Raw genomic sequence first — 26465 nt, forward strand, 5'->3', positions numbered from 1 at the left:
TGTGTCATGGAGTAAATTTATTTAGATTAAACTGCATGGCCATCTTGTAGCCTCTTGTTGGTGTTCAGCACAATGCTATATTGATTAATAAGCATTATTCCCCACAGGGAAATGCCGATGCTATGATGGAAAAAGTGTGTTGTTCAATACCACAATGATAGGAAAACACAGAAACATTAAGGGGAAATGTCAGTAACGATCACTCAAGTCGGAATGTCTGGCATGCCCAGTGAAAGCAACCACATTAGTGATATGTAGTTTTACTATTTTCTATAGATGAAATATAGGGATTGACGAATGGCCTATGAAGGAACCGGGTTAATTAAAATGAGTCAGATGAAAAATAAGAGAAGCTTCAAGCTACAGTCAAGTGCCATTACAGAGGCTCACCTTTAAAGTAGTTTGATCTCACAAGTCCATTTATCAGCTGCCTCATCTATTAAACCTTTAAGACATACTAATAAATGTGGTAATGCTCGAAATTAAGAATTTGTGTATGACTCGCTACACTACGAGTGGCAGAAAAAAAAAATTATATGAAGAAAGGCGTAATAGGTTCAAGTGTTCAAGTGACACGGGAGTGATGGTGTCAACATACTGTATCATAAAAGCTACCCATAGCAAGACAGAATGTAATAGAATGTAATGGATGACTTTTTTTAAATTTAAATACGTATGTAAAAAATAATGTTAAAAATAAGTTATCAGTTTTAGTTCTTATAGTATATCACAAAAGTGAGTACAAGTTAAAGATGGCACCCCATGTCAAGGCCAATGAGACCAAGATAAACCTATTAGGTTCAGAGTGTAATCATGTATGATGGCAAACATGTACTGGGAAATATTGAAGCAGAGCAACATGTCCTCCTTTCGTAAACTGAGCCGCAGGGCGGAATTCAACATGATAAGGTCACCAAACACATGATGACCGCTTCCTTCCTACAGAAGCTGAGGGCAGAGGTGATAGACCGAAATTCTATTGAACATCTGTGGAGCATCCTCAAACTGTGGAGCATTGCAAGGTGTCTCACATCCACCAGCTGTGGGAGAACGTTAAAGGATTCCAGGTGACGGTCTAATGAACTCCATGCCCAAGAGAGTTAAGGCAGTGTTGGAAAATATCACCATCCGCACTAAATATTCACACTTTGTGCTCAGCTGAGACACCTTCATTAATTAACTAACTAATGAATGTCCATTGCCATAGTAGCTGGACGCTGATTACTTTAAGTATCAAAGTGTAGTTTCTTTAGTGTCATCACATGAAATGACATATAATGATATAATATTTACAGGAATGTGAGCGGTGTGCACTTATGTACTGAACATTTTTTGTCTTTACATCAAATTCATTGGAAATAAAAAGCTTCACTGTATTTGCATATTTTCCTCATAGGAAAAAATGTTTCAAAATCCAAACAAATTTGAGGTTGACCAACTTTTTCATAACTCAACAGAATTTATCTTGCCAAAGAAAACGTATGTGACCAACTAATGCAGCAACTTAAATTTAAGACAATAGCTTTGTCTGAAATATGACCCAATACCGTCAGAACTTCAGTACCTAGTACCCTGTGCAGTTGAAGCAAATAAAGCCTTGGGACATTAATGGAGGGAGTAGTGTAATTACCTCAAGATGTTGATGAAGTTCCTTTTACTAAAAGTTTTGTCGTCCATGGAGGATTCTTCTTCGCTGGCTGCAGGCGAGCTAACATTAGTGTCTGCCTGCTGCAGGGGAACTGGCTTTCTGACTATCAAGCATCTCTCTTCAGCTTTTGCATGTAGTTTGTGTTTATACAGACGTCTAAACACATCCCCCCGCCCCACCCCTCCCCAACCCTCCCCGCACCCGCGGTTGTTGCCCTCCTCGGCTGAGCCACTTTGGATTACAAACATTGCTTTAAGTGTTGTCTGCATTTATTTTTTTTAAGTGTAGCTACACTTATGACTGCTTTCAACTGCTGTGAGTCACGGTGACTCACTGTGCCTTGAGAGGTTACCCAGATATGCTCTTAGGTAAGCAAGGATGAATTACCTCTGCCAAAGAAGTTGTGTTTTCGCCATTGTGTATTTGTCCATTTCTATATTGAATACAAAAAAAAACCCACCACTGACTATCATGCATTACCAATAGTGGTTTCATTGTACAAAAAAATGTCTATATTCTTCACAGTTTGACCCCAAAAAGGGAAGTGGCATGCAGTCTCAGGACGCCCCCCTTTGCGGTACCTGACCATGACAGCACCTGTAGTGTGCAATACAGCTTGAACATCACTACATCACTCTATTATGACTTTTCAAGCAAAAAAAGTGTCTAAATAAGGAATCAAGATGATTGACATTATGAATGTCAGTTGGCGGTGTCAGTTATTGTCCGATGAGACGAGGCCCAGTATTGATCACCAGAACAACATTATTTCAGTCTAAGTTTAAATTATCTCACAACCGGCACAATAATAATAACATCATAATCACAATAATATGGGCAACTGTTGTGGCTATAATCCAGGTAAGTCTCAACCCAAAGCCCCCATCATCACTTCCTGTCCACATGTCTGGAAGACATTTCTAGCCACACATACAAGGATGGCTTATTTTCTTGAATTATATCTACGATATTGAGTAATAAAAATGGAATAGTGACTATAGGGGTGTTATTTTCTGTCTAGAGGTCTCAAAAAATGTAAAAAAAGAAAAACATGTTTTTTTTTAATGGCATGACTAATAAACTATTGCATTTATAATTTACCTGCTAAAATTCACTTATGGCTAGCGGATTTTGTCAGCATCACTCACAGACGGACATGTGGATACCTAGCTCTAATTTCGCTACGAAGACTCAACAAGATGCCAGTTTGCTGTCAGTGTTTTTTTCCTGAGGACTGGAGCATACGTCTTGTGCTGGAAGACACAGCCATCCCAAGGAGAGCGGACATTGTAAGTGTTGTCGGTGTACCTATACTGCTATTATTGACGGAAGTAGGGTAAGGTAAATGCTTGATATGAAATCAATGTGTGAGAAAATGTTTTAAATCATCAAAATACGTCAAGTTACTGAAAGTATTACGTTAGCATCAATATACGTCTTGCATGATCACAGCATGTACATCAAATGATACAACGCTGTTTTTTTTGGAGGGCTTTATGGTCGAAATAGGTGTGTCGTAATGGCGTGCATTGTTAGCTAGCTCACATTAACTTGTTTTATGGCGTTATTATGCACAGAAAAGGGAAATAAATATGTGTTTGTGTTTCACATAGGGGTTGTGAATGATGGGCGCAAAATAAAAAAAGTGCAGTTCCTCTTTAAGCCTCTGCGAAAGGTCTTCACACTGAGAGGTCAGGTTTAACAACATCTTCACTGGTGTTTGGTTGGTACAATGAAAAGTTACTCAAATCAATCTCACCTTTAGTCATCTTCATATTATATTATGTCACAAGGATTCATTTAAGAATAAAAGACAAATGGCATCCGCTCATACATTCTGACAGCCCATTATGAGGGATGGCCTGATTCTCTTTCTTCGAACTCCCTCTTCCTGTTTTTCTTCCCTGTCTTTCCTTCTAGATAGCCAGATGACTTCAGAACAGATTGAACAGAATATTAATTGCCTTCCTAATTTATGTTAATGTATGCTAATCTACACACTCATCGACTCTCAACGGGCTCATTATCCAGATCATTTAGAACAGCTCGGAAGACATTCAGTCAGCATGACCCTGAAGGTTGCCAGTTCAATTCCCAACGAGTGCAGCCTAGGGGCTTGGCAAGTCTATTTAACCCTGCATGAATGACATAAAGCTCTGCTCTTAAAGTGGCTGAGAGATAGATACAAATATCACAGTGGAACAACCGCACACTGTAACCACATGCAGAGAAAGACTCCATTCATAGAAAATGTCACACACAAGAGAACTCTGATGAATGTGAAGGAAATCAACTCATAAACAAAACGAAAAGGTCTGAAAAGTTTCAGGCCTGCAAATCACTGAAGTGCTTTCATCCACTGCAACATTTAATGATTTATTTGACAGTACTGAGGAGAAAACACAGCATGACATGTCATCTTGAGCTCCACGGTGTACCCACTTTAAAACAATCACAAATATGCCTGAACTATGTGGAAGAAAAACACATTCAAGCTGAATAGAGCACAACAGGCCTTCACAAAAGTGAGTATATTCCATTTGTAAAACCAACTTTCATTTTATTTTATTGTCAAGGGGCAATACTATAGTAAATCATCACTACATATAGTCAGTGTACAGCTTGGAAAGAAGTATGGATTCACTTTTCTTGATTTACAATCTTGATCACGGGACATTTTATATGGTTTGACTGCCAGACTGATGGTGGAAACAGGCTGCTGCAAATGTAAATGTTCAAAGTAAAATTAATATGTTGTTGACTTGATGATATTAACTTGTTAACGGGTCTAAAACTGGGCTCAATTACTGGCTAGCTCATATATTAGGTGATGCACTGCAAGCTTATTCTATGTCAAGCTTCATGCAGTCACACTTTTCCTGTGCAGCTGCCAAATTGAGGCCGCGTGAACAGGTGGGCTTGAAACTCATTTATGACAGGTATGTGGGCAAACATCCCTTTCGCCGACCAGACGAGGCTCTTGTGGAGAGAGTGTCAGCGTGTTCTTGAGCATAACGCTTAACTGCTAATTGCTCCTGATGTACTGCTTATGAGAGGGCGGTGAAATGCTGCAAAGATCTCCACCTTCCATTCACCACCTTCTATTAAGTCTTGTCGTGACAAGGAGCCGAGGTAGGTTCCACTTCAAGCACATCAAAGTACTACACTGGCGACCTCTGACACAAATGTACAAAAGTTCCCAGAGACACACTCAAACATCATGTGGAAAGTGATAGCCATGTTAGTATGACAACTGCAATACTTCACTTAAACCTACTAGACATAGAACATAGAATTTGTGATTACATTTTTGCATGTTTGTCACACTTGGAATCATCAAGCAAATGTAAATATCAGTCAGTGACAACACAATTGAACACAAATCGCAGTTATTAAATGAAACATTTTATTATTTAGGATTATTAGGGATTGGAAAACCTAATAACTAAAACTAATAACTGGTTGAACCACCCTCAGTAGTAACAACTGCAATCAAGCTTTTGTCATAACTTTGTAATGAGTCTCTTACAGCGCTCATATTTGCAGAATTTTTGTCATTCAAACCACATGGGAGAGTGTGAGTGTAAACTGCTTTTTAAAGGTCATGCCACAGGATCTCAGTAGGACTCAGGTCAGGACTTTGACTAGGCCACTCCAAAGTCCTATTTTTGTTTTTCTTCAGCCATTCAGAGGTGGACTCGCTGGTGTGGTTTGGATCATTGTCCTGCAGCTTCATTTTGAGGTCAGGAATGGCTAGTTGTAGACAGCAGAATTAATGGTTTTCTATGGTTTCTTATATGACAATGACACAAACTGGGTAGTTGTGTTTAAATGTTACAAATTGAGTTAATAAACAACTAGGAAATTGTTTGGAGTTGTTGCAGATGTAATCTCAGTTCATTATATTCATCTATGTTGGTGATTATATGTATAGTGCTGATGCCAGGCACTCATACAGTGGTTTATGCAAATTAATAAATAAATATGATCGTGTTCTCAAAAGTATTCCAATTTGGGGGTGTGGAAAAAAATGTCACATGCTCTACGGAAAATTCTCCATAAATAAAACAACACATACAGGCGACAGACTGTTGTTCAGTTGGAGATCTGATGACGCTCACAGCAACACACACACACACACTTGCAACACAAAGAATGAGAACAGTTTGGATTCATGAAAAATGTATCTGAATTTTACAGATATCATGCTTGCCTGTGTGTATATGTGGCGTGCGTGCATGTGTGTGTTTGTTTATGTGAGCTCTGCACTGTGCTTGATAAGATCAAGCAGCATTGAAACAGAAGGGAGCATTGGAGTGAGACAGTGTTTCTGCTGGGGTTTTGGATGATGGAGGATTTGATGAAATCCTGTTGCTCTGCATACATTTCTTTTTAATCTGACAAAAGTCTTCTTGCAGAAGCAAAAATAATGTCAAATGTTAAATTACGAAGGTGTAAATGTAGTGGACAAAAACAAATACAGTGATGAAAAAAGTCAATGTGGTGATCCAGAAAAGGGATAGCAAGTGTAAAGAAGAGTTTAGCTGCCAAGTGCACTATTCCACATACTATTTTTATCCTTTTTCCTATTGATTTGTTTTGACTGGCTTCATACTGTGGCATTAATTTCTTTTGAGATTACAGGACTTTAATGAGAATAAGGCTAGTCAGTTTGTCTATGCAGTGCCATCAATGTTACAGCGCTCTCATATGTACATATACATACAATACTACTACTCTTTTGAACGCATATTGTCATGGCAAGCCAAATTCTTCACTGAAGTGGCCCCACCAAAATCCAACCAGAACTCAGCTCACAGCAAAAAGTACAAGGTAAGTCACTTAAAGGGGACCGGTTATGCTTGTTCCACTTTTCCGATCCATAGATGTTGTTAGAATGTTGTATTATTGTGTTAAACGACGGCAAAGTTTCAGAGAATGAAGTTTGTACATTTGGAAGTGAGCCCTGAAAGAAGTTTGGGATTGCTCTGAACGCTCAGTTTTTATTATTATTATTATTTTTTTTTATTTTAACATCAACTCACTCTGATGTCACAATGACCTGGGCTTCCTAATATGGGCATTCCCGGGTAAAAGAGGTTGGAATTCCTAGCCAGCAAAAGCAACATATGGAAACATGAGCGAACATGGACGATACGCCAAATTGTTGCTGAAGCCTGATGTCGTTACTTGGTCATGTGGAAGAGTCAGAAGCACGAGCTGTAATAATTAAATTTATCAGTGTCCTAATTGTGTTTTTTTGTGTTTTGTGTTTTTTGCCTTCGGATCTACCTGACTTTTTTTGGGTTGTCCCGCAAAAAAAAAAAAGTTTAATGATCAAATTTACACTAGCGATGTTTAAAGATTGTCTGCGCTCAATAAACACAGATCTACGTTACCACTTCATTCATTTATTACCAACTCCTAAACCAACAAAATTTTGAACTTGGGTCCGGCAGTAGTCCGGAAGTCCTCAGGAGCGCTTGGGATTTTGACCAATCACAGCGGAGGCAGGCCGTGGGTGAAAACAAAACAATTTGGAAAGCCAAGGGAAAACAGCTAGAATAGGTGCAGATTCTGGAAAATCTAGAAAGCTTTCTGTGCAGGTTATCGCGTGTAGCTGCTCTATAGGAGTCCACAACGCAATACCCACGTCGAAAAAAATCTTCGTCATAGGAAGCCTTTATTTACCATTTATTTTATTTATTTTTATTAAGTTTTTGGTGGTAAAGCTGTCCAATAACTGCTGTGTGTATCGACACTCATGACAACTGTGTTTCTAACACTTTAATGAGAACACTTTCAAATTATTCATATCCTCCTGTCTATATATCTTTAATACACACGCTCAATACACACACAAAGGTTTGTCCTGTCTTTGGGCTTAAACAGGGATTGTCAGGGAGTCATGCAAGGTTTCAACTCAGGAACGTCAAGCGAAGACGTCAGATTAACGCTAGGCTGGCTGCACAAGATAGCATATACACACATACAGGACGCTATGCACACACGTACAGTATACTGTACATACACACGCACAGACATGCATTTGCTAAAACCCAGATAGAGTGACACATCGGACAGGAGTGGATGGCAGGGAGGGAGAGAGTGTGTGTGTGTGGGGGGGGGGGGTGATTTGAGAAGAACAGCTGGGAGAAAATGTTGCAAAAAAAAGCAATGCTGAAGTGGATGCAATAAAGAGAAAAATGACACATAAGCAGGGCTACAATCACTCTAATTACATAATATAGTGTAGCTAATGCTACTCCTGAAGAAATGCTGTGCAGTTATGTTGTCAGGTGGCGTTTATATGAGATGTATTATACTGATCATAGTTGAGAGGGAATGCATTAAAAGTTATATACGTACAATATGTTGCATTTTTTGTGTGCAAGCAGTGTTTACTACAATACTGACATCCTACAGTATGTTGTCTTGTTGAGCCATGTCGCCTCAGGTGCTTTATTTATACAGTTGATTGATAAAGTTGCTTAATTTATACAGTTAATAAAGATGTATACATAATGAAGTGTGCAACTCTTTTGTTATAGGTCCAGATTCTAGAAGATCTGGAATGTTTTCTGTGTGGGTTATTGTGTGGAGCTGCTCTTTAGGAGATTACAATACATTGCATAGGGACGAAATTACCATAATAGGTCCCCTTTAAATAGTTAACTGTATTTTCAACAGACTTAATATATAAAATAAAAAATAATCAATTAATCAAAACTAAAGAAAAATATTCAGCCCATGTTGAGCTGCCAAGTAATTACAATGACAAAATCCGAATGTGATAAAATTTAAACTCTGACCTGTGTTCGACACAATAGCAGCCCACCAGAGATTGCAGGCTTTGGGGAAATAAAGCTTTGAGTGTCTGAAATTTGGACAACTTCCTTATAACATTATTATGATTAATGATGTCTGGCGACAGTCGGAGGACAGTCGGTCATTTTAATGACATCATCTGAAGGTCAATTTTGTTCTCGTTCTTCCGTGTGTGTTATTTTTTTGGCTCAATGCAGAACTGCCCATGAGATATAACCTAAATATCCCTTTCACATCTGCGTGTTGTTAAGTCTTTGATCTAGTGTTGCTTTTCCACTGTGCAGTACCAGCTAAGCTCATCTTGTGTCTGTTTCCACTTTAAAATAGTGTCATTGTATCGACTTGTAGTTGCAATACATATTGTATTGTGTTTTTATTCATCAGGAGTACGACAATACTGTATAATCAAGGGGATTCCATAAGGGTAAAGTAACATTGGCGTGTGTATTTATTTTTGACATTTACAGTCGAGCTGATCTTATGTAAATACTGACTCCATTTAAAGAGTTATGGTTTAATTTATTTTGCTCATGCATACACTTTACACTGTCATGTTAACATTTCCACTTCCTGCCATCTTTCGTGTTGTACTATGATTGTCATTGAATCTAGTATGTATTCTTCAATGGAAACGTGTCAATAGGAACTATTTTGCTGGCAAAGAAAACATACTACAGACGGATTGAGCTGCACAAATACCTTACCTATACATGTGTTTATGTACGGAGTCTCGAATCGTTGCATCGATTCCTGTTAAAAGCGGTACTTGACCTCTCTTTCCCACCTACTGGCTTTCTGTCTGAATATAGAAAAGCTGGCAGCAATGTGCACATTAATATTAACATGCTCCACGCAACAGTAATAACATTTGGTCATCACAAATTCAGCACTTTCTCTGGAAATCAGTGAATCTGATTTTCAGTCACTAACATTCATAACCTTACCTGATGTTTCCCCTTAACTACAAAACAAACTTTTCTTTTTATTTGACACATGATGTCACTCTGCGCGTGTGCGGTTGAATAATTGAAGTTGTGGGTGCACTGGGTCGCAGTTAGAATAGTGGCAACGTTTGCAGTCGAGCACTTGATAGTTGACCTCTTTAACCTTCCAGATTGAAGTCTAGATAAATCCTTGTCACTTCACTTGCCTAGCCGAAGCTGCCACAGTCATTAATATTGCCAACTGCCATTTACGTCAAAGTGCCTTTCCAGGTATTTCAAGACAATGTCATGTTGAATTTCTTCCCTTCTGTTTGAAATTTGTTACATTTTGGGGGAAAATTTTTTTGCCTGTTTTTTTCTTCTGCAAGTTAATTGCTCGTCACTCTTCATCCCTGTCCCTCCCAGTCAGTCTCATCCACCAAGTGGACAGAAATACAGTTTAACAAGTGAAACACTGTCATCATGAAGAGTGCAGACAAGAGGCAGCAGTGGAAGTGGAGTGGAAAGTAGAGTGGAGAGTAGTTCCTCTTGGCCTCAGCCGGCAGTCCTGTCTGGACATTCAGCCTCTCAAAATCACTTTTACACATATTTATGCCTTCCTTCCATTTACATTGTGATATAAAAGCACACACAAGAAGGGGAAGATGCTATAACCTTATGACGCTTTGGTTCTATTGATTATTAACATAAGGCCGCTGTGGACCTAAATTATCCATTTCAAATGGCACGTACATGTGCTCTTTAAGGAATGTTCCTATTTATATGCCCCACAGTGCACTGATTGTATGGCAAACGGTGACTAAGAACACACACTCCTACACACACTTCCTACATCAGTGATTTCCTCTGGAATTTCACCTAAAACTGTTTCTGTCACTTCTGTTTGACGGCTGCACTCATCTTTTCTTTTAGTAAACAAGTCTAGCTCGCAAGTCTGCATGCAAAAGCGGCAAGACTGCCGCACCAAATACATCCTTATCTGGTGTAAGGGGATACAAAAGAGAGAAAGAGAGTTTTTTTTTTAAATCTTGTGAGACTTCAGTATGTTAAGTATCTAAAACAGGGGTGTCCAAACACTGCCTGTATGGCTATGGTGAACTATTACACCCATCTCTATACGTTGCAGTAATCACGTTGCAATCTTAAACTTGCTTCGTAACCGATTTCCCAAACGAGCTGTATGCGTCTCGATGTGTCACTCCTGGTGTTTTTTGTTTGTTTGTTTTTTTTTGCCTGCTCACGTTGGCTGATGAGATAAAGTCGCTTGAAAAGCTTTGCTTCAAGTACTGAACACTGTGTTTTTGAGAAAAAATACAGTGAACACGGCTGACAGATTATTTTCTTATTTGCCATTATAGCATGTTTGCATGAATCACCAAGTGCACACAGATCATTAAAAAAAGGAATTAAATAAGTCTTACAGATCACTTACATACATGCACAGTACACATACAGCAGAATAACAATAAATATAGCAACTAAATGCATGTCAATTTCAGACTTAAAATGATGTAAGCCCCACACATTTAAACCAAGCCCACTCCTGGTTTATGCCCCGCCCACTCAGAGGACAGATACGGATACAGGTAATTTAGTTTGAAACAATTGAACAAATGCAGATAAAGATACTGGTGTACTCACTCATCCCTAGTAGGTAGTTTTACTGTAGTTTACATTCTAGTTTACTTTGATGTAGTAAACTTATTTAGAGTACTTTTTTTTACAATGGGAATTTATTTATTTTCAGAGTCATCCAATGTATGTGTAAAAATGATAAAAAATAACATAATATAATAGTAATCATACATACATTGTAACAACAACTTTCATTTCACTTCCCATTGCTGACATACAAAAGGCATCTGAGGTCCACGCATTCTGAATTTAGTTTAATTTTGTAACTTTTTAAGTTTCCTCTTGCATCCTTCCTTACTGGCTAAGATCCATTTTGGTTTCAGTGAGTCTGATAACAGCAGATGTCTTAGATAGACATCTCTGGTTTGCTGACTGGATGGAATTGGATTTGTTGCACGAGCAGGCAGAAAACAACCAAAGTAGCACTGCCTGGTTACCACACACACGCAAGCACATGAACACACACAACCGGAGAATAATCCTTCATTGATGTCAGTAAAGGCCACAACTCAACAACTTCACCAGCAAGAGACTATTGGACTTCTGTGTGTGTGTGTGTGTGTGTACATGTGCTTGATGTGGTCAGTGATTTTGTTGCACTCCAGTTGAGGAGAGAATTTGACTGCTGATGCTTATTGCAGCCCAGGGTGAGACCAGTGAACATTCTGAGTGTGTGTGTGTGTGTGTGTGAGTCATTGTGTGTGAGAGAAAGTAACATTTGGATGAGCAGGAAGTGACCTGTACTACAGACAGGGAATAGCACAGAAAGTGACCACATAAAACACACACACTCACTCATGCAGTAAGACACAAGACGTATTTCATGGTAAGTCAAAGCTTGGGTTGAGCTGCAGAGTAAGACCTGCATAACAATTATTAACAATTATGTGTTTATTTTTTCATAATCTCGAGACAGGATTGTGGTGACTATGTTAAACTCGAGTTACTTGTTTATTTGTTTAAAATATCAGCATAAACTAGCCATCATTCCACAGACGTGACAGTTCATTCAGCCCTCATGAAATAATCTAATTGATGCTCAGGAAATCACAAAAAAACAGTATAGACATGGAGTTCACTGGTCGAAGGAATATTGTCTACACTAATATTTCTAGCTCTTGAAATCAGCTGGTTGCCGCACATATCAGAGAAGACAGAATGTGCAATCAGTGGAACGCTCGTGTGGTTCTAATTTTGGGAGACGCTCTTGCCAGCTTAGATCTGAGAACAGATTGGTGCTAAAACCATAAGGGAGGCCCCTGAGGGACGTAAGTATCATGGAGAGTGCATGTTGACAAGCTGATACAATCTGAGAGGAAACAATCAGCTAGTTTTGACTGAGACCCTAGTTATGGTATAGCATGTTTATTTCTTATGCTACGTTCACACCGACGCCGAATGTCGCACTTTGAATCGGCCACGAATTTGGCGTCATTTTTCAAAAAATCTCACGATCTCCTCAGATATGTTTATGCTCTGTTAAGCTCTGTTACGCAATGGAAAATTTAGAGATCCTAACTGCATCCCGCCTCTGATCCAGAGCATATATAAAGATGCAGCAGATCCATTGATCCTTTGAACCAAGCTCTGTTAAGCTTTCCTACGCTTTGAGCAAAACTCTGATAAGCTTTGTGACGCTTTGATAAGCTTTAATATGCTCTCCCCGCTTTACGCAATTCGTGACAGATCGCCTCAAATTTTTAAACAGTTTAAAAATTTTTGGCGCTCTTGCCGAATGTCCCGAATTGCTCAAACCTTTCTTACGCTGTATTACGGTCTTTACGCTTTCATTAAGCTTTGTTACGCTTTGCCGCCGCTTTGCTCGCCGATTTAATTCGCCATCGATTCGGCGTCGGTGTGAACGTAGCATTACAGATATGTGTAACCAGTTACATAAAGGAACATCACATGGTTACATTTGAACAAGACAACATGTCTGAAAAAGACTATGTCTATTACTGATAATCACTTCACACCATAACTTTTACTTCTTGAGTTAAAATAATGACACAATAAATCTTGTGCAATGTTAAGGGAATAAACACAATTAGAAAAATGATACATTGGGAATTAATTGTTACACATTATATAAATATTATATAAAACATTGAGGATGTTGATTTCAAAGCTTGAAAGTCTTAGGTTATGTCTTTAATTTCCTTGCAACGTGCTGTAACCTTCAAACAAGAACAAGAACAAGAACTCTGTTTTTTTTTCTGGTCCTCCATTTAACTTGGTGTAGAGTTTGCAGTTGGCGCTCCAAGTGCCTTGAATTTTCCCCTTAATAAACATACACTTTGCAAATGTTGCACTGAGTCAACTGCTCTCTTTTATGAAGTTAAGACACAGTCTGTACCCAATTCTTCACTGGTGCTCACTGGTTTGTTCTTCATTGGTGTTCTGGACATATTTGCGAAACACATTCAAATTGCAAAAGAGGCGACATAAAAAGGCAAGAGAGTGGAGGACAAATACTATTGCCTTCATGTCTTCGTCCAGTTCTACCTTTGTGTGCTTGTGTGTTTTGATCAACCAGAGAGGCGACCATGCAGTCAGCATCGTTAATGTCTCTGACTGAGAATGACCCCCAAGGCTCGAGCAAGGACATATGCGTTAGGGAGAGCATGCCAGACAGAGGCAGAGGATGAAGAAGACAGTGGCGAACAGGCCATGTTCATAGCTATAAAATGACTATTTGAGACTTTTTTCATTATAATTTTTATTTATATTTTTATATAAAATTTTGGTAAAAAAATTCTCAGCCAGCGTTTCCTAAAGTGAGCTTTTTGTGTTACATGTTAAAACATGTAATGACCACATTTCCACTACCCAAGTTGTGCCAAGATTGTCTGCAGAGTAAACACGGTGCCCTCAGGTCCGGCTTCTGAGCTCCATGGCACCAACGGTGCCTCTGACAATGTGTGTCCGACAATGAGTGCTCTTCCTCGGGCAGATGAGGTGGATGCAGCACCCTGGCATCCTGGCTCTCCTCAGCTCCACAGCACTAGCAGTGCTTCTGACAAAGTGTGTCTGACATTAATTGCTCCTCCTCAGGCAGGCGCGGTGGAGGCAGTATTCCGGAGCGCTTGGCAGTATGAGCAGTCACAGCGGTGGGCGGAATAAATTAAAACTGACCGCTTTGGAAATCCAAGGAAATAGAGATGGAATAGGTGCAGGTTCTGGAAGATCTAGAAAGCTTTCTGTGCAGGTCATCTTGTGTACATCTCAATACAAAATCATGCATTTTTATTTGTGGGCTTTTGTATAAAGTGAAATAAGATAATGTTATTGTCCTTTTATCGACATCCAAACAAGGGCTGATTATGCCAAAATCATCAGTCAATTTGAAATCAGTGTTAAAAAAAAAGACTGATTTCAGTCTGACTATCCTGTTCATTTATACGGAGCATCCCACCATGGCTTCTGTCTGGTCTGGTCGAGAGGAAGATGCAGCAAGGAATTAAAGTTTCAGCACACTGAGTTAAATTAAAGATAGCAAGATAAACCTACTGGCAGGAGAGCTGCTACCGCCCAAATAGGGTTCAACCCAGCATGTTAAAGTCAGGCATGCAACAGGCAGTAATCTCAAACAAACATTTGGGCCTTCTTGCATGTAATATTATTTACCCCCACCCATTATTACATCAATTCAAAATTGTGTAAGTATTCAAAAGGGAAATAATTCAAATGATTATTGTTTTGACAACATCATCCATACCTTTAAGATGAAACTTTGCTTATATATTATTGTGAGGCATCGTCTGTCTATCCATAGCTGTATGAGCCATTTGCTGTTGCCAAACTGTTGTTTGATTTGAAACTAAGGCATGATTTGGCCCTGACCTCTGCATAGCTGGATGTCCAAAGTTGTTTTTAAGAAAATTGGTCAAATGTAACAAGGTCTGTGATACAAGAGAGAATCATTATCTTTAAAGCAACACATGTCCACATCCCTTAGTATATACCATCACAAGTGAAGACCTGTCGTGAACTCTACCACCAAAAACATGGTAAAAATGGCTCATCCTCCAAAGAAATGAATAATGTGAAGCACATCTTTAATTCATGAAATGCCACTCCCACGGACACTGTTTGGGTGTTGTAATTTGTCATTTTTGGAATGCCATGTTTAAATGTACAGTGACAAGGTTAAGGCAGCTTTTCCAAAAAGTATATGTCCTCAAGATTAGCTGCAGTGCGAGCTCTGAGACATTTAGCTGTGCATCTAAATAGACCATGGATGTAAAAAACAACTTATCTTAACCTTACGTTCATCTTAACCATTACGTTCTGTTCGCCTTTCTTTCAGGTCCCCTAGGAAACACATTTATAGTAACACATCTTATTTGCTTTAAAAGCTCTAATTACACTGGTCAACACATTTTTGGACTTGATCTGTTTCTGAAATAATGTGACTAAATCTAATTTATTTTGAGATGAATAATAATATTTACAGCTAGGAGACCCGAGTTCAATTCCACCCTCGGTCATCTCTGTGTGGAGTTTGCATTTTCTCCCTGTGCATGAGTGGGTTTTCTCCAGGTACTCCGGCTTCCCACATTCCAAAAACATGCTAGGTTGATTGGCGACTCCAAATTGTCCATAGGTATGAATGTGAGTGTGAATGGTTGTTTGTCTATATGTGCCCTGTGATTGGCTGGCCACCAGTCCAGGGTGTACACCGCCTCTCGCCCAAAGACAGCTGGGATAGGCTCCAGGACCTCGCGACCCTCGTGAGCATAAGCGGTAGAAAATGAATGAATGAATGAATAATATTTATATTTTGAAAATATTTTAGTTGCACTTCTTTATCTGTCAAGAAATGAAAGACACCAGGTGATTGGAAAAACAAGCTACCGTTTAACAACAAAAGTAAAACAACAAAGATCTGAACACTTTTTGGCTTGTGTCTTATACTCGGCAGTAGGGTCATCCCTGACCACATTCCAGCAGCAGTCAGCAAGCATCGATGGATTCCACTTTCCCTGATATCTTTTCTCCATTGCTGCAATGTCCTGATGGAATCGTTCCCCATGCTCATCAGTTACTTCTCCACAGTTAATGGAAAGAAATCCAGAGAGGAATGCAAGTGTATCTTCAGTGACAGATTGCAGCCAAGGGCTTTTTAGGACTTAAGGAGGTTTCCCACCAGCTGCTCATAATTATCTGCCTTGTAGTTTCCAAGAAACTCTGACGCAAAAGTCAATTTCTGCTAAACATTTTATGTCAAAACTCTGTAGACATATTAAACTGAAAGTATTGGAATGTGCAGACAGGCTTTCAGGTAGAACTGGTTTCTTGTAGACACCCCATATGTTCTCATAAACTAAAATGTTACCCTTATTTTGTATACATTTCCTATTCAATTTTAATTAAATGTAAATAATTTTAATTCAATTTATTTTAATTACATTCCCCAATTCTGCATCTTGGATACTCAAGCTAATCTGGACTTCTAACTTACTTCGTTATTAGTTCCTTTATGTAACTTATTAGTGATCTAAATGTCACTACTTTTGTTCCGGAAACATTTTGCTCATAGACCAGTGTTTCAAAAATATCACATATATAGATAACAAAAGCTACTTCGTGGACATTCACTTCCGCCCGGGAACCATGAACCGTGATAAACATTACTGTCGTGACAACGACCATAAGAATAATTCACTGACAATGCGAAAACATCCAATTGGGTTACAGGCATGCTGTCATCAAAGCAACATTTTTAGAGTGTTGCAGACTATTTTTGGCACTCCAAAAAGCATATTTTATTCATACCAGCTTGGTGTTTAATTTTCTAAACATGGTGCCATTCCCCTTTGGTTCACAGGTATCACATCAAACCACGATTGTTCTCTTCTGTTATTATTTGCAAAAATGTAGACAAGTAGATTGTCACAGACTAGTGAGTGAATAAACACAATATCGAACAAAATCTATTTTTTGTAGTTGACATGTTCATCGTAAAACAGAAAATGTAACTTCTTGGGACACGGAAAATGGTCTGACTGAAGAAATGTTGACTATGAATTAATTGAAAAGTACACAGCAACAAAGACAAAGCTCAAAATGTGTGACACTGATGGTATGTCTCTACACACACCTTCAAACACTCGCCATCTCTGTCAGGTGTCTTCAAATAATGAGTAGTTTTATTTTATTGTAGATTTATTATGCAGTGATTCATTTTACATGATTTCCTCTAGGACAATTTGACAATTGTCATGCTTAGCATGTCAGGATATCGAGGGTTCAAATCTCACATTCCAAAACATATTCACGTTAGGTAAAGTGTAGACTCTTGTGTTGTGATTGGCTGGTAACCAGTCCAGGTTATATCTGACCTCTCGTCCAGAATCAGATGAGAGGAGCTTACCCATCACCCGAATGTGGGCAAGTGAAAAAGAATGGGTAGGATCATTTTAAATCAGGATAATTTGGAAGTCAACCTGAAGCCAAAAAACAGATTGTGTCCGCCTTCTAGTTTGACCGATGCTGTCATTTTTAATCAATCAATTTCAATAGTGTTCTTGCTTTAGTCTCCAAATATCTATGCTATCCACATATAAATGTTTTCAGGTCAAAAAGTATTATATCGTGTCAGCCTCTCATCCAAAGGGAAACATCCTGGGTGCACTGAAACTGTATTTTTTGAAAACAGCTTTCAGAGTGGGAAAATCTGAAAATGTTGGCCTGTCGTTTTTGTATTGACGGCAGAAACAATGACTGTTCGCCAGCCAATGAAAGGGCACACAGAGACAAACAACCATTCACACTCATATTCATACCTATGGACAATTTGGAGTCGGCAATTAACCTAGCATGTTTTTGGAATGTGGGAGGAAACATGCAAACTCCACACAGAGATGCCCGAGAAGGGAATCGAACCCGGGTCTCCTAGCTTGTGGCCTGCGTGTTAATAACTCGGCAGCCAACATAATATCTGAATATTCAAATGGACATGACACATGTATTTTGCTGTTATTTTCTCCATAATGTCTCATAGAAGTAATTCCACTTTGCTGTGAGTCTAGACGAGCCTTGAAAACCGGAAGACGGTGATTTATGTGCATGTGTTCTTTCTTCTTTGAATTTAGTGTGTCACATGGTTCTGTCTGTGTGTGTGGTGTGTTACATTGTTTTCAACCAGTGATCCGTTCCCGTCTGGATGCAAGTCTTTACTAATCTAGCACAGTATGGACACACATTTGTTTTTTCCAGCCAACCACAAAAAAAAAAGAAAATCCGTTCCCATGTGGACAGGGCCTAAGGGTGATCACTACAGCAAAGTGCATATGCCGATGTAACCTATGACCTCAGTTAACCTCAATCAAGTACATAATAACCCTTCAGGGATTGAAGTGACTCAGAACAATATGCCCGGTTGACCCTTGTAAAGAAAAGTGTACCGAGTTGATCTTTGACCTTAGATGCTGCATGAGAGGTTGCACGACTCGTTTGCTACACATGAACCCTCTGAAAGTCATTTAACACTACATCACCAGTCCATGCTTCCGCTTACTGTGATGACCTTCAACTGTGTATCAGCACAAAAAGGCTTAAAGGGGACCTATCATGCCCATTTGTCCACCTATTGTATTGAGTTGTAGAGCAGCTACACACAATAACCCGCACAGAAAACATTTTAGATCTTCCAGAATCTGCACCTATCCAAGCTGTATTTCTTTGGATTTGTGCTTCCCGCCAAAACGGTCTGTTTAAATTTATTCCACCCACAGGCCAATGTGCTTTCTAACTACAAAGGAACCACACTTTCCTAATATAGTGGGTATAGAAGTTGACAATAAATGAATAAAGTCTAGCTGATTGATTGATTGATTGTAAAGGAGCTACTAGCAGCTCACGAGCTACTTGCTGGAGACCCCTGACTTGCTGTGTAAGAACTGGTAACGTACCACCGTTGGTGTGGTGAAGCTCAGAAGCCGGACGTGTTACATTTCTGCCATAAACGTAACTTTGATCCGTAAACACAAAATGCGCACAAGAACCAGTTACAGCACATGTCCACTCTGCAACACAAACTAAGTTAGTTTAAGTTAGTTAAACATTATACACTTCATTATGGCTTCCAAGTTAGAGTGCGCCACATAAAAGGAAAGCAGTCACCACGGAAGAGAAAATGAACATAATAAATAGCTCTGCCGCTGTTTTGGTCCCAAAAAACTAAACTGTCGTGACCCTCATTAAGTATAAGCATTATTGAGTGCTAATGAATGGCAGAGGGGTCATGGATTCTGTGTGCTGTTACAAGTAAAGGTAGCAAAACAACCACAGGAATAAACAAAATGTGTACTTGTCTTTGTATTCGTGTTTCATTTAATTGTTAGATTTTATATTTTTTATTACTGTATTTTATATGTCCTTCATATGTTCGGTACAGTGTGAGTGACTAAGGAGTTAATTTCGTTATAAAGTCCAACTTACTCAAAAACTCAATTCCCATCACAGTCTAGTCACGGAACTCGTTTGTAACCCGAGGACCACCTATATGGAGCAGAAGAGGATAGATCCAATTTAAGTAGATCGCATTAGTGTCTACCTACTTGGTGACTTACCTTCCCTCCTACCTCCACACTAGACATGCACTTCATGAGCTGAGTCATGATTTGCAAAAAATAACAGTCCGTGGCCTGACAGTGTGAAGACAGCTTGGTAATAAAGTAGGCCCGTTATCTTCAGCCCATTAAGAGTTCCTTGTGAAAATAAACTACTAGGTGATGGAAGACGGGCAGTGGGATGAAGAGAGAGTGCGAGGGGCGGATGGCAAGTTACGACTCCTAGCGATAAGGGATATAAAAGAAAGCAAGAAGTCTGCAGGTCGACAGCAGCTGAGTATCTTTGCTTCATATCACTCGCCTCTCTCATTATCTGCTATTTATTGGATAATGAGCACAATTAAGCCTGTTTTTTTTTTTCACTGCCGTATTAAGTCGAACCCATAAACCAGGCAGCATGTGACATCTGTTTGCTACAGATGCAGTTTGTGATCGTGTAGGAGAACTTCTGTGAGGAAATCTTTCTTTTTGTATTTGAGGCAACTAACAGGCACAGCGAGTACTCAGAGGGCACAGTGTTAGCTTGCAGCTACAGCAAGTAAAGTGAAATAAATCAGGTGCTGTTGTTAGTTGGAAAAACTGAAATAAAAGGGGCGCACGAGGGAACTGCAGTTATTTTGCCCATCATTCTCAAACCTTATGTGAAACATGAACACATATTTATTTCCCTTTTGTGCATTATAACAGGAGACACCTATTTAGACTATGGCTCTGACTCAGCAGCAGCATAGCTACAGTGAAAACACTTACAATGTCCGCTCTCATTGGGATGGCTGTGTCTTCCAGCATAGGACCTGTGCTCCAGTCCGAAAGTGACGGCAAACGAGTATCTTATTGAGTCTTTGTAACAAAATTGAGAGCTAGGTATCCACTCTTTCGTCTGCGAATGACGCTGAGACCAGCAGTTAAGATAAATATAGTTTTTCATAGCATATAGCATCACATCAAATTTGTTTTATATATATATACTTTAGCCATCTGAGGAAGAACATTAATTCTCAGGGGCTCTATTCGAGAATTGATCATTTGTAATACTACAGTGGAAATCCTGCCCAGCAAGTGTCCATCATGTTCTAATCTCTTGGGATCAGACCGCTGACTTGACTATCAGCAAATATTCATTCAATATTCATTCATAAAGTCTTCAGTTGGATCATTATCCATCAGTCATATGAGTTTAGGAGCATGCGCTGAATAAAGATTCATCAATCAATAATCACCAGTAAGCACAACCCATTCGCAGCCAGACATGTTTGACACACCGCAAACATCCCATCATCCTGATGCAAGTTGACACCTGTCTGACTTTACTCTTCATGAATACATATTATTGTTACACTTGTAAAATCATCACTAAAAATCAGTGATTAATAAAAAGTGATACTTGGGTCCTGAATGTAAAATGCAATGCAATTATCCTTTTTTTCTTTTTGCAAAAATAAAATAATGTATCATTTCTCTTTAAAATGTCAACCTCATTTTAAAATAAATAGCATTTTTTTTTTTGGAAGAATCCAAAAGGTTATTTGTTACTTTTTATGCACCACAGCACCTGAAAATATCTCTCAAAACGTGAAGGAGCATTAATCATTTGGTTTTCAGGAAGCCTAAAAATCTGATTACTGCAAGATGTCCGTGGCTTGTGAACTAATATCCACATGCATGTGTTCTAGCCATGAAGTATTATACATATTGTCGCAAATAATCAGAGTGTGTCATATTATTTTTCAGCTTTGATGTTTTTTTTTGTTTGTTTTCTTGAATTTTGTTTGTTTGTATTACCTTTACTTCCCCGCCTCTACATAAAAAAAACAACTTGTGGCAGTTGTGTGTGCACGTGTGTTTGTGTGTAGCCTGTCTGTCGTGTATACATCTCAGTGTGCATGACAGTGAGTCCACCCCAGGGTGAAGTATCTGCATGTGTGTCTACGCGGTCTATTTTTAGACACATCTCAAACAGAGTGCATCTTGGGAAAAGGTACAAGTTCAACCAAGTGAGTATGATTCTTAAAAAAAAAAAAAGAATCCCTTTTCTTCTGCTTTCACTCGATTTATTGCTCTTTTCATTCCTCCTGCTCCCTCCTGACTAATCCTCTCATTTGTATTTTTCTTCTTGCGAGTGTCTATGACTTATGTCTTTGTTGATTTCCTGGTGTTCCATCGAGGAATGAGCATTAGAAAACATCTCCTCAAATGGTTCATCAGGAACACCAACAATCAACTATTCAAGGTGCTGTCTGCCTTGGTTAGGTACTGCATGGCAGGGCGCTAACCATCAAATATGTATATTCCTGGCCTCCTCCTGCTGCAAGGCTCGCCTTACACAACATGAACGCATGTGCATTAGACAGGTTTGTTGCTAACATTAGCATTTTGGCCAAGTATTAATGTATAGTCTATCATAACCATGCAACCACTCCAAATTGTTGGTTGCTTGTCTGAGACTTCTGTTGTGTTTGTGCACATGCAAAATATAGTTTGGCGCCCAAGAGGGACCGCATCGTTAATTAATCGCTTTTGATTTTCAAGTTGAGGAACATATTAAACATACTAAAACTTCATCTGTTGATTTCTCATAGAATTGTGTGTGCTCGAGGACAGTGAGAGTAAAATATCTTAGCATGACTAATGTGTACAAACATCCTAGAAGTTCTTGGCCCTTCTCCTGCACTAAAATGCATCCCCATTGGGGCTGCAGCTATTGAATATTTTACCAATTGAGTATTCTGCTGAAAATGTTGTCGATTAATCGAAAAAAACATAATTTTGCTTGGTTAAAGAGCAATAATAATTTCATAAGAAAAAATAAAACATTTCACTACATAATGAATGGTTTCATTTTACTGATAATCGTTTCATTTCTTAAATTGACATTGTGCATAGTTTAACTGGTGGCTATTTTTAGTGCTATATATACTGTATGCAATTTAACAATTAGGCCGGTAAACAGCTTGGTGGCTTCAGCCTGCGACCATTCCTCCTTCATGCCAAACAACTGGGTACTTTCCATTCTTTCCATCAATATAGAGATTCTCATAGTACATTTAAATATTCTTCCATGCTGTATTTCAGAAAGGCTGACAAACTCCTACACTTCAGAGGGGAAGGAGCACATAACCAACCCAAACCCTGTTCCAAATAAGATTAATTCTGCAAATTCCTGATGGACAAAGCTAAGCTAAGAAGAACATCCCATAGGATTTTTGTAAATCGTCCACCCCTTGCTGGTCTTCAGAATCAGAAGAGCTTCTTGAAAATATGAAACTCTTTGACACTTTTGAGTTTTACTTTCTGAGGTGTTTGGTGCATCATCTCCTATCCAGTACATGCTACCGATTCAGTTACCTCTGGCCTACTTCAAGGTATCCTTACCAAGGACGCAAGCCAGGAATTTCACACGCATCTTTCAGCAACCAACATGTCCTCATGGAAGAGTACCCCATTTGCCAGACTCTACACCAGGAGTGAGCTAGATTAATTTCATCCACCAAAGCAGACAAAGCAGCAGGGGTTGATGGTATCCATCCTGAGTTCCTGAAGAACCTTGACCACAATGCTCATGCCTGGGTTGATTCTCTCTTCGCAGCCATCCAATGCATTTGGGTTACTCCAAAAATCTGGAGAAAGACCAAGGTAATCACCATTCTGAAACCAACAAACCAAGTCTCAAAAAGTGGCAGAGAGTATGGGAAGAGACTGAATTTCTTAACCAAGATCTGATTGAAAACCCAACATCAAAACCACCTCGCTTTGACCTTCCACAGAAGCAGTGGTTATCCCTTAATAGGATCCACACAACCCTTGCCAGGAGAGCCCATCGTATCCACCAGTGGAAGATGAGAGACAACCCAGAATGTGATTGTAATGTTCCTGATCAGACTGGGCTTCATATTGTGCAAGACTGCTCTCTTAGATGCTGCCCAGGTGGATTTATCAATATCTGCATATGTCATACAATAATACGAAGAAGAACATACTTTGCCATAAATCTGTGGAAAAATAAATTTGCTAGTGTATATTATTAGTCTGTAGGTCTTGCTAAATAAATGACAGACTTCTTCCATAGCAACCTGATTAAGCAAAGCGAAAATAAATTATGCCCATAGCATTTTCCAGCCATGATGTGATATGCTTTGGATCATTAGCCCTTCCGTTTCTTCTCCAAAGTTTTCTCTTCCTATCATTCTGATACAAGTTGACCTTGCATAGTCAATCTGAATTTAGAACAAGGACAGTTTTTAAAGGACAGTTTTCTTGCCATTTACAGGTCAAAAGTTTGAAAAAATATATATTTTCTATTTTAATACCCTCTCACATCTGTGTGGCTCTCTATATTATTTTGCTGTATTGTCATCAGTATCTGACTAAACTGACAAAAATATGTGTTTCTATTTTAAACTACTTTGGATGTAATTCTAAAAAGACTTAAAAAGCTTCATAGTGTTTATTCTCTTTGGTATTCTATGTCTGCCCTCTATTTTTCACTGCAAACCCTCCTCGTCTTTCGTTCTCTCTCTCTCTCTCTCTCTCTCTCTCTCTCTTTCCCTCACTCAGCCAGAAAAGCGTTTGGTATTCCAGGATTGTCTGCCCCTTGTGCTTCTCCGCTTCACTCTACTCTGCTGCTCCACTCTGTCTTTGCTCCTCTTTTACTCCTTTTCTCCCAACACCTTTGCCTGTATGCATCATGGTGTATCATCCTTGTTTCTCAACGTTTCTCTCCCTCGTCTTTGCCGTCTCACCCCACAACCCGCTTTTTTTTTAACATCCTCTGCTTCCCTTTAAAGCATGCATGCAGAGGCATTTAGCCCTGCCAATGTACTGTCAGCCTCTTGATATTCCACAGAGCAAGTCACACGTGCTCATCTTACATACATGCACACATGCCTTATTATGCATCTACTGCATTTAATTTTCTGCTTCATCTGCTCCAAGCCAAACATATTCTTCACATCATAAACACTCATAATCGTGTGAAAACTTACATGTACACAAATCTCTGTGTATTATGCACATGTGAACTTTAATGCAGACATGCACGATCGGAATTTACACAGGAGAAAATGCGTGCCATGGTTTTTACACACTGCTCTGGGCGGTATAGTTGTGGAGTAGTCAAAAAGGGCTGTCACTGATGATGAATCTGAATCTATAGCTATTTGAAAACGTACTGCATGTTAATTCATTGACATCACTGGTGTTCAGTGAAAAGCATTCAAAGTGGAACCACATATTTAGTCATTAACCATTCAAAAAATTAAGATGAAAACATGTGAGAACCTACAGCTGGGCAATATGGACCAAAGCTTATATCCCGATATTTTTTTTCCCACACACTCAATCTGCACAAAAGTCGAAGCCAAATGTGTGCACGTTTTTATTAAAATGTAAACAATCTTTTAGAAAAATAGCCACTGAAATAAATAGTATATTCTCATTTTTAAGTAAATATAGAAAACATTTAATCTTCAGTGTAATCGGGCTGCACTTTCTTCAGCCAAGTTAATACTGTTAGCGCTTTCATCTCACTTTCCCTATGATGACAGACAGTAAACATGGTTGATACTGTCTTTATACTGCAACCTTTATTGTGTCTTTTTCGCTGTTCACTTCCGCTAAGCAGCCCCACTCCTCCTCCGTATCGCCGTGGGGATTTTGGATCGCTCTGCATAGTGAAGGGGTGCTCAAACCTAACAGCTGCTCCTGAGTATAAACAATAGAGCAAGCGCCGAGCCACAATCTTGATATATCGGACAGGCCTATGAGAACCAAATCACATTTTCTTTATTTTTCAAATAAATAATCTAAATCCATTGAATCTGTTCCGAAAATATGAACACATAATCTTTCATGCAGAAAACAAAGCACAATATTTTTTCCCTCGTGTATAGTGATTAATTAGTTACAGACCCTACTGTGATGAATTAATTTCCAATATAGGGTTGAATGTTAATAGATTTTCGTAGTTAGAGTGTAGAAAACTTGAAGTTCTTGTTTTAACATTATTAGTCAAAATTACACTCCAACTATTCCGTTTACATGTTGCTCAAATTTCTTGCTGCAGGGACTCGAGACTCACGCTAGCTAGGGAGTTAGTGAGCGACCAAGCAAACTATAGTTGGTTTATTTGAAACTGAAGGAGCCAAAATCTTGGGAGGAAACACTTTTTTCACTCTATCATGTCGGACTTATCTTTGACATCATGTTGCTGCATTCTAGACTTCTAGACCACAGACTAGTTATGAATATACCAACAGTACTTATGCTGGTTGAAGCCAATTAGTGGACTCCATGTGGCTTCAAAGACACAATTCATAGAAGATCAATCTAATAAATTGTCAATTAGTCAATTATTATCCTCAACCTGAGTATTATGCAGTCTTGGTTCATCTCGCCACTTGCAAGTACTTGGTATAACAGCTATGGAGTCTGTCAGCAGCCCTCTATTAGCGCTTGACTAAGACCTGACACAGGAGAATAACCTCAATTTGAAATTTGCCAAGGGAGGGATGCCCGAGATGTCAGATTGTATATGGATAGACTATGGAAGCAAGTCTCGGACTGAACTTGATAATAAGACTCTTCCCTTGGATGGGAGCTATGTGTTAAAGATTTAAGGTGTGAGACAGAGTCACAGTTAGAAAGCCAGCAATGAAAGCCAAGTGAGAAAAAAACAGAAAGCATGTACAGGGAAAAGTATACATCTTAAATAATTCCAGGAAAGTATTTTGTTTCACCAACAAATTCATACTGATTTGATGGGTTTGAATATCACATAAACAAACAGGACAAATAAAATGGGGACACACGAATATGGAAATATGTTTTGTATATACA

At 39.0% G+C, this 26465-nt stretch overlaps 1 protein-coding gene across 10 annotated transcripts in view; it reads right to left on the reverse strand.

Annotated features, from left to right (window-relative positions):
• LOC131139316 (CUB and sushi domain-containing protein 1-like) overlaps positions 1 to 26465 on the reverse strand; it is a 361438-nt gene that overhangs the window by 190937 nt on the left and 144036 nt on the right. Inside the window, exon 1 of one of the 10 annotated variants that reach the window (XM_058088821.1) lies at positions 23004 to 25926. The exons of the other annotated variants lie outside the window; for them this stretch is intronic. Within the exon in view, the coding sequence (XP_057944804.1) occupies positions 23004 to 23034 (31 nt within the window). The 5' untranslated portion in view covers positions 23035 to 25926. Of the gene's footprint in view, positions 1 to 23003; positions 25927 to 26465 lie in introns of those variants that run through there. 10 annotated transcript variants of the gene reach the window in all.

The sequence above is a fragment of the Doryrhamphus excisus genome, chromosome 12 (assembly GCF_030265055.1).
Source record: "Doryrhamphus excisus isolate RoL2022-K1 chromosome 12, RoL_Dexc_1.0, whole genome shotgun sequence".
Taxonomy (NCBI): Eukaryota; Metazoa; Chordata; class Actinopteri; order Syngnathiformes; family Syngnathidae; genus Doryrhamphus; species Doryrhamphus excisus.